The sequence below is a fragment of the Sceloporus undulatus genome, unplaced genomic scaffold (genome assembly GCF_019175285.1).
Source record: "Sceloporus undulatus isolate JIND9_A2432 ecotype Alabama unplaced genomic scaffold, SceUnd_v1.1 scaffold_16, whole genome shotgun sequence".
Classification (NCBI taxonomy): Eukaryota; Metazoa; Chordata; class Lepidosauria; order Squamata; family Phrynosomatidae; genus Sceloporus; species Sceloporus undulatus.
In genome coordinates this window covers 2,350,713-2,367,381 of record NW_024802938.1, presented here as the reverse complement: position 1 = coordinate 2,367,381, position 16,669 = coordinate 2,350,713, and the positions used below count along the sequence as shown (strand labels likewise).

Below are 16,669 nucleotides of genomic sequence, written 5' to 3'. Positions count from 1 at the left end.
AGTGGTTAAACACCTATACTGCAAAAACTCAATCACAAACCACAAGGTTGTGGGTTCAATACCAGCCAGGAGCTCAGGGTTGACCCAGCTTGGCATCCTTCTGAGGTCACTAAAATGAGTACTCAGCTTGTTGGGCCTTACACATTGTAAACCACACAGGGGAGTGCTTAAGTGCACTGATAAGCGGTATAGAAATGTACTTGCTATTGCGATTCCCTTGAGGCTGAGAGCATGTGACTTGTCAACATAACCCAGCAGATTTCATGGCCAAGCGGGGAATCAAAACCTGGTCTCCAGTCACAGTGCAACACTGCAATTCTTGCATGCAGAAAAGTACAGCTTTCCTCATGATGTACTATCTTTCTAACATGCAGATACTTTATTACTGTGGGGGTAATATTAAAACTCCACCCCCAAAGCTTACTATAATCTAGGAAAAGCTTTAACACTTGATACTGCTAATTCTATAAACCAGCCCCTATTAGCTGACCTTTGCCTCTTAGACTCCCTCCAAATTCTTAATATGCAGATGACAATATTACTGTACCTTTAGAGGACTACTGTAAAAATTAGCGAGGAACTATGTAAAATACCTGAACACTTAATAGTTACACTGTGTGTTTCATAAATATGAACTGACCGTGTTGTTTAGTTGGAATAGTAACTCTTGTTTAGCAAACAGGAACTCTACTGCAGTTCACATGGACTAAAATGAAATGACTACAGTTTATCATGTAGGATAACCCCACAGATAACTCCACAGTGGCCCTCCACAGGTAACCTGACTGCAACTTCCATCAGGCATGAAAAGCAAAGCCAGTGAGGACTGCAAGGAGATTCAACAGCATTCAGAAAGCTTTGGGCATTCTAGTTCTGAGGCTGCATCTGTAATGCAGAAATAATCCAGGTTGATACCACTTTAACTGCCATGGCTCAATGTTATGAAGTTCTGGGAATTGTAGTTTTGTGAGACATTTAGCCTCCTCTGTCAGATAGTTCTGGTGCCACAATAAATTACAGTCCCCAGAATACCAGAATATTGAGCCATGGCAGTTAACGTGGTGTCAACCTAGATTATTTCTGTTATGTGGATGCAAGCTGCGTGACACTGGCATCTCAGGTAATTATAAATGAGAAACAATGAAAGCCTTAACAATGATTACAAATCCGACTCTTATCAGCAGTCTAATCTCTGCTGAGGCCTTTCAATCATTCCTAAGTGTAACATATATAAAATAGATTGGTTGCATAAAATGTTTTACAGACAATCTATAATTGATCATTTCTCCAGAGAGGTAACTATGGTACTTTGAAGTAAAGGCACCAGCAGAAGGGGAGAAAGAGAGAGAGAGAGAAAATGTTGAGTTACTTTAGATTAAGAAATTTATTATGCTTGAGTTTTCATGAACTCTGAAGTGAATGTTACTCCCTGAAACCTTTCATCATAACAATATCTTTAGGGGAGTCATAATGGCAAAAGCGGGCAAGACAGGGGGATATACCATTCGTTGATGATCAACACCTCAGCTAATATCTATGTTTTAAATCCTGCTGCTAAGAACTGGGAAGTGAAAGTTTTCCAGGTGCTTTTCTGACCAAAAGAATTCTACAGGTTCTGCATACGAAAAGAGGGAAAGAAGACAACTAGATCAGCCATTAGCCTTATTCAGCATGTCTCTTCTTATATTCTTACAAGATGCCCAAGAAACAATTATTTTGAACTGACAAAAAGCATAAGATTACTTAAATGACTCATGTGCTATTTCCACCTATAAATAGTTGGAAATTTGTTATTGGTGTGATAGCAATGAAAATAGCTTTGTTGTAATAAGGATAAGAAGAAAAGAGAAGCAGCTAAGGATAACAGTTAGGTTATGATTAAAGAGAAGCAGGAAGTCTTTTTATTTTTAAGAGGGAGGGAACAGTTGGGGGGTAAGGGGAGTTACTGTAATGTGGGTTTTTTAAGTGTGTGTGTTTTTGTGTTTATCTGTGTTTATGTTCTGCATATTGTGTATTACTGTGTTCATGTTATTCTTGAACAGTGAATAAAATTTATTTTAATAAATGATCCACGGTCACTGATCAATGAAATTTTGAAGAGATAACTTCTCTATCAATCCACAAATCATCATTTGAATTTCAGTGTCATTTCATTGCAAATCTATCATTTTTTCCTAACACAGTTCACACTTCACAATATATAAACAGGACCATTATACACAGAAAAGCACAATTTTGCCATGCATTGTCTGGGTTTTAATTTCTCTCCTTTCCAATCACAAAGGGTGCTTTTTGACTTGAAGAAATTAAACCACAGTACATTCTGAAGAAACAATCAATTTCTTCATGTTTAGATATTACAAAGCAGAAATCAAGAGCCTTGTCCAATCTTCTTCTTCTTGTTGTGTTCATTCAAGTCATTTCTGACCCTAAGGCAAACCTATCACAGTGTTTTCCTGGCCAACCAGAGGAGGTTTCCCATTGCCTTCTTCTAAGGCTGAGAGAGTGTGACTTGCCCAAGGTCAACTAATGGGTTTCCATGGCTGAGTAAGGATTCAAACCCTGGTCTCCAGAGACATAGGTCCAAAACACACTGCAGAAATTATCCAGTCTGAGACCGCTTTAAGAGCTCTGGCTCAGTGCTAGTGAATCCTGGGAATTTTAGTTTATTGTGGCACCCTTCCAACAAAGAAGGGTAAATGTCTCACAAAACTACAGTCCCCAAAATTCCCTAGCATTGCACTAGGGCAGTTAAAGTGGTTTCAAACTGGATCTTCTGCAGAACCATAGTCCAATACTCAAACCACTACATCACATTGGCTCCCTGAAGTCTTACACAGACAGGAAAACCCCTGTTCTACAAAACTTTGATAAAAAGATTCCACAAATAACTGGCAAGCTTTCGCCTATTTATACACTAAAGACATATCAAGGACAACTGTTTCCATAATATTTCCTTTATATTTTTCTCTGTTCTGAACTCTTAGTCACATACTGGCAGAAAATGTAGATTGAAGTAGACACCTTTGAGTTCCATGCTGAACTCCTCTAGAACCAACCAAGATCCACACACTATACTGCTTCTCAATTTCAAGCAAATGTTCCACCTTAAAAAAAAACATAAGCAAGATGCCTGGTAGTGCATGCCTTGATTTTTAAGGAGTGTGATTCTCATTAAAAATAAGATATGCAGCCCCCCACATCCTGTTTATAAAGAAAAAGGCAGCAATTTTGCTATCTCTATGGCAAACTGGGCAGTGGCAGAAAACAGGGTAGAAGACATTAACGTTAAGGGAAAACATGCAGCCTGTGATTTGTCCACTTGATGTTGATACTTGATGCCAACAGGAGAAGCAGCTTCATAACCAGGAATGTTTCTAAAGCCATTTTGCCTTGCTACTCATAGCAAGTTTCCTTTTTTAAAAAAAACCAAGCTGTCTCTTCTTTGGGTTTTCAAAGTAATATAGGTATATAACTAGATACAAGCTGATTTTTTTTAAAGGCTACTGCTTGTGAACTTATCTGCAGACTCAGCTATAAACCCCTCGCCATATCAGACTTACTTCCTACATTATTATTTTAGCATGAAAATATTAACAAATTTGTGTTAGGTGCAACTAAGAACTCCCTTGTTTAAGTATGGTAGCTGCGTCAGTTCTCCCCCAACCTCACAAACATGAAATCAGGAGACCAGTCTCTCTAGTGCAGTGATTTTCAAATTTTGGTTCTCCAGATGTTTTGGACTTCAACTCTCAAAAGTCCTAGCTGACTTGACCAACAATCAGGGATTCTGGGAGCTGAGGTCTAAAACATCTGGAGGATCATACTTTCATGTTCTACAGTGAATTGAAGAGACTTGTCTTTTTAACATGTATGGAAGCATATATTTAAATTAGACATATATAAATTAAGACCAGGTCATCTGAAGCAACTTTCAGTTTTTAAATGTGCGTTAGGACAACTCCTGGCTCAACTTTCCCAGTATCAAAAAAACATTTAACTGATATTCTTACTCAATTCTTTATTTTGAAGTCACGCCCCATATTTCTGAATGACAGCAACAAAACTTACCACTACAAATAAAACCATCATGGTTGAAATGCTCCTTCACACACAAGAAATAAGGCATTAAGATATATAAATTTCACTGGTCTCAAACACACTATAGAAATAATCCAGTTTGAGACCACTTTAACTGCCCTGGCTCACTGCTAGGGAATTCTGGAAGCTGTAGTTTTGTGAGATATTTGGCCTTTTCTATCAGAGAGCTCTGGTGCCACAATAAACTATAATTCCCAGGAATCCATAGGACTGAGCCAGGACAGTCAAAGCAGTCTCAAACTGGATTATTTCTGCAGTGTGTTTTGGACCCTTGTCACTTTCAGCTCATAAGCCATGCAAGAAAGTTGCAGGAGAAGCTGGGAATAAGAACCAAGCAAAAATCCCAAAATGTCATTGCAGACGGTGAGCCCTTTCATACTACTCATCTAGCACTATGATTCTACTAAGTCTGCTATGGCTGCATAATAAGGGGTGATGGAGGCATAACAAATAAAATGGAATGATAGCACTATAACTGTAGTTAGAAAGAGCTGTAAAGCATCCTTGTGTTCTATGACCAAGTCTAGACACTTCTTTATCTTGTTAACCTATCCAGGTTTAGTTGATTCTGGCAGATATGAATAAATCAGGCACATCAGGTTAAACAGGAACAAAGGTGACAAAGTCCTCAAATCCCAGCACAAACAGTATTAATCCCATAATCAAATGCCACTCAAAATGCCAATAAAGATTTTGCATTGTTTCCAGTGAATTAAATGATCTCTGACATCTCTATACATCCAGTACAGCTTGATTAATTCTGTTACAAAGTTTCAAATGTCAACAATAGATTCTCCTTCAGATGCCCCTAGTTTATCAGACGCTTTCCTGAACTACCTCAACCTGACCTTTTCTGCCTCTTTATCAGAATTATTAATGTCTAAATCCTATGGTGACCTCTTTTTGGCTGTTAACCAAGAGGCTTCTTTTTCAATTAATGTGGCTTCTCAAATTACTTTATGCATTTCTGGCATAAACACTTAATAATTTTAGCCAGTGTTGGGCCGGTTCTGCTAATTTATCATCAAAGTTCTGTTTTCAGCTACAGGGAAAAAAAGCAAAATATGTCCTTCAGAAACAAGAAAATATTAATTATTACCAAAACAGCAATAATTGTAACAAATAAGGGAGATATACAAAATGATAATAAGTATCTTGCAGGAGTCCCCTGAGTGAACAGAATCCACCTGCCAAGCCATATCATCCTATGCCGAACGTATGGCCGCTGGTTTTACAGGGGGTCTATCAACAAATATTGCAATAGGTGATTCAGGTGTGAGCCGGAATGATTCCTCCTCAAATCATGTTGTTGTTGTTAATTGCCCTTGACTCAGCTTGGACTCATGGCAACCCTGTGGATGCAACATCTCCAAGACCCCTTGTCCTCAACCTCTCTGCTCAGGGCCTGCAGGTTCAGACTCATGTCCTCCCTGATTGATCTAACCATGTAGCATGTGGTCTTCCTCTCTTTCTTCTGCCTCCCACCTTTCCTAGCATCATTGTTGTTTCTAATGTTTCATTTTTCCCTGGCCAAAGTATAAGAGCCTCATTTCAGTCATCCTTCCAGAGATAGTTCGGGACTGATCTGTTCAAGAACTCATATATTTGTCTTCTTGGCCTTCTACAGGATCCTCATCACTCTTTTCCAGTGCTACATCTCAAATGAGTTCATTTTCTTTCTGTCAGCTTTCTTCACTGTCCAGCTCTCACATCTGTACATAGTGATGGGGAATACAATAGCTTGGACTATCCCCACTTTAGTGTTCAGAGTGGTACCTTTACACTTTACAATCTGCCCTCCCCATTCCTAATCTACTTAGTCTTGACTTCAGACACCATTCCAATCAATATTTCATCCAAGGAATGGGAATTCTTTGTCTATTTCTCTGCTTTCATTATCTAAGGTAAATTCTTTTAGATCTTCCGTGGTCATTATTTTTGTTTTCTTAATGTTCAATAATAAGCCTACCTTGGCACTTTCCTTCTTGACCTTCTACATTACTCCAGATCTTTGTTGGTTTCTGTTAACAGCATTGTGTCATCTGCATCTCTTAGGTTGCTAATGTTCTTTCCTCCAATCTTCACTCCTCCTACCTCTGAGTCTAAGCCTGCTCTGCATATGATATTTTCTGCATACAAGTTGAATAAACAAAGTAATAGTATTTGGCCTTGCCTGACCCCTTTGCCAACTGGGAAATTCTGTTTCTCCATATTCACTTCTGACATTTGTCCTGAGTAAAAGTTTACACATCAGGTCAATCAAACGTAGTGGCACTCCAGTTCTTTGAGAACATTTCATAGCTTTTCATGATCTATGCAGTCAAATGCTTTGCTGTAGTCAATAAAACATATTTAAATTTTCTTTTCAATTTCTCCGGTACAGTCCATTATCCATCATAGAGCCATAATCCATCATATCATAGAATTCTGAAGACCTCTTTTCCATAAGTCACATAATAGTTTGAACAATGCATAGGCCCTGGCTCCAGAGTTTACTCAAGCCACTCCTGGACACGCTAAAGAGACCACTCCTGATTCATCCATAGACCTATCCATCTGCAGAGAGAGTCTTCAACCTGACATGCCAATAGGAAAGAACAAAAAGTCACCCACTGATGAACCATTCACCTCACAGCCCAAAAGGAACCAGGCTCCTTGGGAGTAAGAGGCCTTTTCAAAAGCAAGTGAAGACTCCACAATAAGGTGACTAATAAGTTACAATTGGTCTCAATGGGATCTCAGTAGAGATGCAAAATTTTCAGAAATGTTGAAGCCATAGGAAAAAATTGATTTCTTTTTTCCCCCAGAAAAAATGAAATTTTCAGAAAAGTTGAAAAATACAATATTATAGCTCTTTACACATTGAAAGTCAGTTTGCTCCTTTAAAAACATAAAACGTATTATATATAATTTGTATGGCAAAAATTTATCACATGTTATATTAAACACAATCAATTCAAACAATATATACAAATTGAATTTTTAAAAATTTTATTTTTTGTAATAAACAGCTACAAAGTCCTGAACTGTAAGGAACACCGTTGGTTTTGTTAGTTTATTAACCGTAGGTACAAAAAACAATAAAAATGGAAGAAACTATCAACATAAATAAAACAAAACTTATTTTGTGTTTTCTAGTTCTCCACTGAGTCAAACAGACATAAAGCACTCTTTCCCATGAAAAGAGCTGAGATAAGGAATCAAAGATCAAAAACTGCAGCGATGAGACGTTGTACATCATCTTACATAAAGTGTTCCTGTTAAACAGTTTTAGAAATAATTTGGGAGGAGTAAATATATGAACACCCTGCATTAAACATTTACTCATCAATCTAAAAGAATATATTCCACAATCTATTGTGTGAGAGTTTCCCCCAGTTTTCTTCTGCAACAAAAGGCTCTTTTGAAATGGGGGAAAACAGTTTCCCACCCCCAATTTTTTTTGTTCTTTTCCACTGACAGCAAGACAAAGCAGCAAGGAAAGGAAAAGAGGGGGGAAAGGTGGCAGTGGTGAAAGGAGGAGAAGACTACTACTTTCATATTGCCTCTGTTCTGACACAGGCAGTTGTCCAAAGCAGATCTCCCACAGTTTCTTGGCTTCACAGACCCCCATCCCCTACCAGGCATTTGGGAAAGAGGAAGCATTGAGTCAACAGTCTTCTCCTGCTGACATATTCTGTGTAAGCATAAAGTATGTAAGTCAAACCAGCAGTTACACTAGCATAACCACTCCCATCAGATCTTGACCTGAGCTTCCAGCTAAGGTCAGCTAGCTGATAGAATAATACAGGTTCTTAGCCTTGTGCAACCCAGCTCCTATTTCCTGATTGACTTCCTATGCTACTGACCTCAAGATACCAGGTGATACCTTGTTCCTATTATCAAGCCTGCCTTTGTATTTGTAAGTGGCTTTGTTTCATGACTCTGTTATTTGACCATGGCTACCTTTGGGCTGCTTCATCCTGTTTGACCTCAGCTTTTCCTAAAGACCCTTCATTTCTGGATTGCCCTGATACCTGCCTGACACTGTGATTCGTGTCATGGCTTGCCTCTTAGTCCGAAGCACAGCTTCCCCTCAATTCCTGGGCGGCATCAAATCAGGACCAGATCTATCAAATCCTAAAATTATAAACAGAATGCAGATCTGACTGCCCAGTGTTAGAGATTTTGCCACTGTTGCATGAGTATCCAAGTGTGGTGCTCTGTCTACAGTAATAAATATTAAGCATTCACTCCCACCAAGTAAAGAGGAAAAGATGCACATTACCTGCTCTTCCTGGTACAGTACTTTCTATTAACACCTGCTGGATCAGTTTATTTCCTCTCCCTATAACATATTGATTGACTTGAGCTATTTCTTGGTTGCTCAGTCTATACTCTTAACAGAAAATCTGTTTCATTTATACAACCAAGTCTACTGAAAACTTCACAGTTCTAAAATACCAAGATATTTTAAATTAGAAAGCTCCATGTTCCAACTTTGATCATTATGCAGAAAGCACATAGTGTGATAAAATTCAGATTATCTGTACAGAGAATTTTACACGGACTAAATATCTACCATAATTACTGGGGCTGCCCATGAAACTACCAGTTTGCTTTCAGACCCAGTTCAGATCAGATCACTCTAGAGTCAGATCATATCTACTCTAGATTATTCAGACCCTGCGGTGGCAAGATTCAGGAATCTAGATTGCCAGTTCTCTTCCATTAATGTGCACTGGAAAACTCAAACAACTATAACTCCATTCATCTCCATGAAATGTTAGGACCCCTAAAGAGAGAATTAAGTGAGTCTAATTTCAGACCAATTACTCCAGAGGTTTTTGTGCTAGTAATCTGTAACATTTGTTGTTTTTCAAAACGAAAACAAACAAACAAACAAAAAAACAACTAACCAACCAAACCAGCACCAAGAACAATTTTTAAAAGCTGCTATCTAGTGACTATTTCTTTCACACTGCTTTTGCAATATCCCCGAGAGCATCAGTCCACTATGGCCTTTATCATTTGACTAAGGTATATGATATTTAAATACTGGTGTACTTGAAGGAGGGCTTTTTGTTCTTTATTCTACCAATAAATCAACCTGTGATATCAATTACATGGCATAAGAATGTACTGAGGTGGCAAGACCATGCTTTATTTATTACCATTAGTGAAATCCCCCCCCCCTCCATGATCCCAATGCTTCCCTTAAGGCATCTGGTGCTCTGGACAAGTATTAGAAACCTCCCTCCCCTGGCTCCATCTTCCTCCCACCCCATCTCTGCAAGACTTGCCCACCAAAACTTCAGGAGTGAGAGGATGAGAACTGCTGCCCCCATCACTCTTTCTTCCAGCCTTTATAGGTACTGCCTGGACTCCCTGAACATTTCTTTTGTCTCTACTTCTTTGGTTTCTACTTTACATTTTAAGGTGTTGCAGTAGACTGCTGGTGTAATTTTCAACCCCATACTCATTTACTGTTTACAGTGATACAGACAGTAATCCTGGGATCTGCTTTGACCTCAACTCAGAACACTGCCACTTCATGCACATTTGTTTGAACTTCTTGCACCTATGATGCTCTACTATGTTGAATATATTTGATTATTTGAGCAGAGTATTCATTCAGCACCTCATTTTCTGAAAGACCATGCAATGCTGAATCATGATAAATTTAGATTATACTTTCCCTCATCATTAATTATACATATCTCAAGCAAAAGCAAAATGGCTCCTCCTCTATCCTTCTTCTAGATCAGGCACAGAGAAATGATCAAATAATAATTCTCAAACTGAAACCTGAATAATTAATCCAACCTCCTTTAGTTCAGTGACCAATACAAAAATTATGATTTAGCCAACTATCCCACTAAGCAACATGATTTCAGCATCATTAAAAAAAACACCTATTATACTCATTCTACCATTGTTTTTCATGAGTCCAGTGACAACAAAGCCATCACTCCTAAATCTCAACATTTTAAAAAAGAAGAGGGGAAAAAAGCAACCAAGCAATCATTCTATACTATTTTCTCAGCAAATTTCTACTAGGGCACAAATTATGGTTCCTCAGTTCTACTCTCAAGCCAAAAATTGTATCTTGGCTCTTCATTATCAACATAGCTTTGTATTCCAAGAATCCAAAACAACCATTCATAAAATGTTAGCTTCACTGATCTGTTTACTTTGCTCTCATGTGCCCCCTATAGAGAAGTGGGATCTCTGGAGAATTTCTATTTTAAGTCCACCTTAAATCACGTGTACATCCATTTTGTTATGTACTTGCATTTTTCCACTGGTTACAATTTGGCAATTTAAATTTTAGTGCTGTTTTCTGAGTTACATGCTTCACCAAATGCATTATAAATATATAAACCAGGACATACAAAAAAGGAACCAATGCTACAAAATACTACATACATTTGTTGTTGTTGTTTTCACCACTACAAACAACTTTGAAAATCTCTCTCTACAGCATCAGTTGGTTCCCCCCCCCCCCGGGATATCACACTCAGCTACTCTGCCTTTAGAAATACGAGAGAAGATGAGTGTAATCTCCAATTGCTAAAATCTATTTTCAATATATAGCGATCATATTGAGCAGTTTCATTATCTTTACTGTGGCAAAACAGATATTCAAACAGCCAGATGCAAAAAGTATTCCAAGTGTTACCATCTTTGAGTCCTGTTGTTCTAAGTCTGTATTATCTTGGGATTCAGGTATGGAGGGAAGAGGGTTAATAGCTCCTGCTCCTGTTGCATACTCTGCCACCAGTGAAAGCAAAGAGTAGATAACTTTTTTCAGTAGTTCTTTGCTGCTGCTGTTGCTGCATGCCTTCAAGTCACTTCTGACTTATGGCAACCCTAAAGTGAACCTATAATGGGGTTTTCTTGGCAGGTTTCTTCAAAGGGCATTTGCCATTGCCATCCTCTGAGGCTGAGAGAGTGTGACTTGCCCAAGGTCACTCAGTGGGTATCCATGGCCAAGCTGGGATTTGAACCCTGGTGTCTAGTCATAGTCTAAAGCTCAAACCACCACCTGTCTTTTAAAGTACCATCTATCTTTTAAAATAAGTTCTCTGATCTGCACATGCTCCTAGAGTATCTTGTTTAATTATATATTTATTGAATTTATACTCCACCTTTCTCCCAGGGTGGGATCCAAGGTGGTATCTTGTTGTCTTGCTAAGTATTCAAAACACTAAGAGGCATCTGCTGTGTCCATATGTACTAAAGTGTGCAACAACTGTCCAAACCTTCTTTCCTGCTGTAAAGTGTTCCCTTGCCAGTGAGCAACGTGATCAGTTGTGCCTGAAGCTGCTCTACCCTTCCTATTGTTCCTGGGAAAACAGAAATTGCTTTCACTGTTTGCTTTTCTCATTTCCACCCCTGCAGCTTGGGGAGACACATCCAAGGGATGAGATCTTGGGCATCAACATTATTCTTCAGCTTGTTCTTCAGCACTCCTTCCACTTAAGTTACTATAAAGTGTGATGGCTTATTTCAGAGCGTACATATTTCCCCATAACTAGACTGCAATCTGCCTTGTGAGTCTAACTCACAACGTTAATCTCATTTCTGCCAAAGGGTATTCCTCTCTCCCACATATCAAACAGCCACATGGTAATTGATCTCTTAAATAATTAATACAGTAATTTTTTCAATGTACTGTAGACACATATAAGTAACATCAGTACAATAGTTCTGAATTATTATTCAACCCACCCACTTAGGTATCTAATTGAAGGCATACTTCAGTTAACAAAGCTTCTGACAAAGAAGATCCTTTTTACATCTATGCAGCCCCTCCCTTTTCCTTCTTGCTCTGTGTCTAGCAGGAAGTCTTTTAGCAGCATCAGCACTGGGAGAATGGCGATGGAGACCTGGAAAAAACCCAAGTTTTTGGCAGCAGGATGCAGCAGTGTGTCTGCAATAAAGCTTGATCTAGGAAAGAATAGGATTCTACTCTAGGTAATCCACAGTGGCTGTGTATTCCAGCCTACAACAGACATGGTAAACAGCAGCTGCCTATAGAATCCCTTGCTGAACACATGTGAGCAGCAAGACAGGCAAAAACGGGGAAGGCAGATTATCTTGCCTCATCAGCCAGCCCCCCCCCTCCTTTGCATATGTCTGGCCATCAAATATGGAAATCATTTAAAATTAGAGGCTGGTAGAAAAAAAGCATCCATGCATTTTAGAAGAAGTTTTCAATGGGGCTTTAGAAGTAACATCAGGAACACATTTACTTTACCAATGAAGGTATATCTGTATTACTTAGGCCACAGGTAAAGGAATGGGGTGGGGTGTTATCAATATGCTGATGACACCCAGATATATTTCTCCATGTCTCGGTCTACAGCTGACTTCAGATGGAGTCTCTCCTCTCAGTGAATATCTTAAAGCAGTAATGGACTGGATGAGGAAAAACAGATTGAAACGGAATCCAGACAAAACAGAGGTACTTACTAGTAGCGGCCAAGAACCAGGTATTGGGATACAACCTCTAGTCCTAGATGGGATCACACTCTCCATAAAGGACGGGGGGGGGGGGGGGAGAGAGATGCTGCTAGATCCATCGTTCCAGATGACTAATCAAGTAAATACGACGGTCAGGAATGCCTGTTACCAGCTTTGGCTGATATGCCAGCTGCGTCCTTTCCTGGAAGTTAGAGACCTAGAAACTGTGGTGCACGCCCTGGTAACCTCTTGTCTTGATTTCTGTAATGCACTCTACATGGGGCTACCCTTGTGGTTAGTTCGGAAACTTCAATTAATGCAGAACATGGCAGCCAGGCTGGTCTCAGGCAAAATCAGAAGAGATCACATAACACCAATTTTAAGATCGCTCCACTGGCTGTCCATAAGTTTCCGGGCGCAGTACAAGGTGTTGGTTATCACCTTTAAAGCCCTACATGGCTTGGGTCCAACCTATTTTTGGGACTGCCTCCTCCCATATAATCCACCCCGCTCACTCAGGTCCTCTGGGAGGAATTTCTTACAACCTATGAAAACTAGTTTGTCTGCAACTTCCCAGAGGACCTTTTCAGCAACCGCTTCCAGATTATGGAATGGCCAGCTGGAAGAGATTCATCACATTACCACCTTAGACAGCTTTTAAAAAGCTGTTAAGAGGGATCTTTTCTGGTAGGCCTTTCCTGAATAGATAACCAACCACCAGAAATCTGAACCTGAATTCTGCTACAGCCACTGTTTGATTTGCCTACTATTTTAAGGTATGTTTTAAATTGTGAACTGTTTCATTGTATTTTAAGGGGTGGGTGGGATAATGGGATGGGACTGTATTGTTTTAATGTGTAAGCCACCCCGGTTGTGTTGCACAGAGAGGCGGGATATCAATTTTATAATTATTAATTATTATTATGATTCCATAAAATTTTTGCTAACATCACGAGAATTTATTTCCAGTAAAATATACTGAAGGCCATAGTGACCACATATTAATTCTTTGGAGGTTATGGCATATAAGCTTTACATAGTTTATAACCACTGCAATGAGGTGACAAGCTTGCTATGAAAAAATATTAGTAAGGGACAACAACTTTAAAGACTGCCATATCTTAATCAACTTTTATATAAGTCAGAAAGATCAGAACACTTAAGATAAGAGTTGTTAAAAACATGCTAAACTGATCTTAACCTTTGATATTTTTTTTTTCTGTATGGAACAATTACCATGTCCTAATGGTCATACATCATAAAGAAAATATATTGAACGAAAAGGCTAAGCCTCAGTTATTAGCAATATGATTATCAGCTTGAACCTCAATATTTCCTCTGTCTCTGAACAGATTTTTACATGCAAAGAGGACACATTTGTAGCTTCTTCCATCTCACTTCTTTCCAAGTCTAATATTTGAAGTATTGAACAATAAGCTAATTATTAAGCTATGCAGCTTTTCTTTCAGAGTGATTATATCAAAAGAACTAACTACAACCTAGTTCAGTGACACAGCAGTGCTATCCTAGTCTTCAGTTTAGATCTACTAAGCAGGAGTAAATCAATAATACGTTTAGCTGCATCAATGTAAGCCAATGCTACACCAGCACAATTCAGTCAGATGCTGTCAAAGCATGGGGAATTCATGGCACAGTGGGAAAGGTGTAAGGTTTTATCCCAGTTCTATCCTAGTGTAGGGTTGCTCTCATTTATGCTTTCATAACACCATGCCAGGAACATGAACGCTACAGAAAAATACATTCCCACTGGAGTCAAGGCAGGTTACTCTCCAAAATGATTCATGCAAACCTCGCTTTCCTTTCCCCCAGCCATATCAGAGAACAGAAATCTCACAACAACTGCCCAAGGATATATAGGTCACAGCAAATGAACAGACATCAAACATGGCATGGAGCTACACCCCTCTGTTCAAAGAACAACATGCAAACAAATTCACAACTGGAAACTTGGAGCAGACTTCTGCCTCCCACCAAATGTGTCCACTGCCAAAGAGAATTCTTTGCCAGGTGATGTCAACAGCAAATGGAGGCGGTGCGTGTGTGTTTGTTTAAAACACTTGTTTCATCTGAGGAGTCAAACACTTGTTCTGGAGAGTCTGTGGCCTATGAAACTGTGAGAGCTACCATCTTCTGTCCCCCTGTGTGTTTCAATTGTGACTGGAATGGTACTCCCTCTTTGTAGTAGCTGACAGTTTCCAAGTCAGTGGGCAGTGGATCTACTCTGAGCTTTAACCTGTATGCAAAGGGATCTTGTAGCACCTTTGAGACAAACCGAAAGAAAGAAGATAGTAGCATGAGCTGTCATTGACTTGAACCTATATCCTCAGATGCATGTTTTCTGAAAAAACCATGCTACCAAAACATGCATCTAAGGAAGTGGGATCAAGTCTAGGAAAGCTCCTGCTACCAGCCTCTTTCAGTTAGTCTCAAAGGTGCTATAAAATCCCTTTGCATATTGATTTTCCATACTAACACATCTATGCCTTTAAGCTTTAACATGACTTTTGAAGGAGCTGTCCACAGTGCTGAACACTATCTGTAAAATAATTTCAGCACATTGGACAGCTCTTTTAAAATTCAGGCTGCCCCCGTGTCATAAAAATCAGTACTGTTCCTTCTCTCTCCCCACGTCTATCTAACTAATCTGTGACTGCAGTTGTCACTTGCTGGCCTCCTAATCATGGATCATTAAAGAAATATTGGGATAATAATGTGGATTCATTCTGGAAATATACTTGTGCACTGTGTGTAGAAGGAGATGACATCAAGCTTCTGTGAATATTTCATTATGCAACATTTCCATGACTATAGTCTGACCATGCCCTGTCTACACAGAGCAGATGTGCATCATCAGTGAGTGATAACACTTTTGAATAATATTGTTTAGTATTCTACTTTGCCATTAGGGATACAAAAAAACACGACATTGTTACGCTAGCATTCGTCCACAAGTAGGACTGGCCTGCCCATCTGGGATGATAGCTATTTTGACTGCTACTGTACACAGAATAAACAAGAAAATATCACTTCCAGCAGAAATTAAGGAAGGTTCTACAAAATAATACAACTGCCAATATTGTAAAAAATTAACAAGAGAAACCATTCCATGATGAATGACATTTATTTAAATTTGAACACATCGTGCTACTGAATATGGAGGATCCACACAACTGCCTCCCTCTGTCTTTTCTATCCCTCATCTTCAAAGATGCAAAATCATACAAAACAGGTGATAGTGACAAAGAATAATAGAATTTGATGACGACTGGACCAACTTTTCCTCCACATCAATCGTCACTGCACAGCCAGTCATGGCAAGCATCAACTATGGCCTTGACTTAGCAGCTAAAGCATGACCAGAAAAGCTTCTTGCTTCCCAGCACTCTTGGCCTTCTAATTTCTCCAATGTATGCACCTTTTCTACAAATCTGAAAGTCAAAATGCCAAACCGAAGTGACTGAAGCAATAATATACCCTCAAGCTAGACATTTAAAAAGTTCATTTTCTTGAGCGCCTCGCACGATCCTTACGTCGGCAGAAACAATCTACCCAGGAGACAAGAGGATCTCAAGAGCACCATGGTTGTTGGGTTTTGTTTTTTTGTATCTCCACAGGCACAAACCACTTATATAATAAGAGGCTTACAGTCCAGGTGTTTTTTCTTGGGCCCCATCACTTCATGTGTGGTTGCTTTGCAGACAGCCCTAGCTACGGCTGATCCTGTCACGCTGTACTGAGCAGCCGCGATGCGATCTGTCAGCGTCTGACCCGACATCTTCGACTAAATTCTAGGATTGCTGCCACGTCTGCGAGGGAGGGAAGGAACAAAACAACAATTGAAGGGAACATTTTAAATATATATATGTACATATTATTATTATTATTATTATTATTATTATTATTATTATTTTAATTACATCATTTTTGACACACACACAAAAAGGCATCCTCTTCAAAGGTTTAAGCCTGTGCTTCACACCCTGGCTCTTCCCAAGTTTACTCCTTTCCTCCCCCCCTCCTCCTCCCTTTCCTGTTGTGTAAGTATTTGCATTGCAACCAGATCCAAGAGAAGGCACCTGGGGTAACTGGGGATGTTTTT

The 16,669-nt window shown here is 39.3% G+C and overlaps 1 protein-coding gene across 9 annotated transcripts in view; it reads right to left on the bottom strand.

Annotated features, from left to right (window-relative positions):
* LOC121917376 (clathrin coat assembly protein AP180-like) overlaps positions 1 to 16,446 on the bottom strand; it is a 92,002-nt gene extending 75,556 nt beyond the window's left edge. Inside the window, exon 1 of one of the 9 annotated variants that reach the window (XR_006101014.1) lies at positions 16,216 to 16,446. Coding sequence is in view for 8 of the 9 variants with exons in the window: in XM_042443298.1 (XP_042299232.1) it covers positions 16,216 to 16,345 (130 nt within the window). In the remaining variant the exon portion in view is untranslated. The remainder of the gene's footprint in view (positions 1 to 16,215) is intronic. The other 8 variants (XM_042443298.1, XM_042443300.1, XM_042443299.1 and 5 more) reach the window with 8 other exon arrangements.
* Between the last annotated feature and the right edge of the window lie 223 nt (positions 16,447 to 16,669).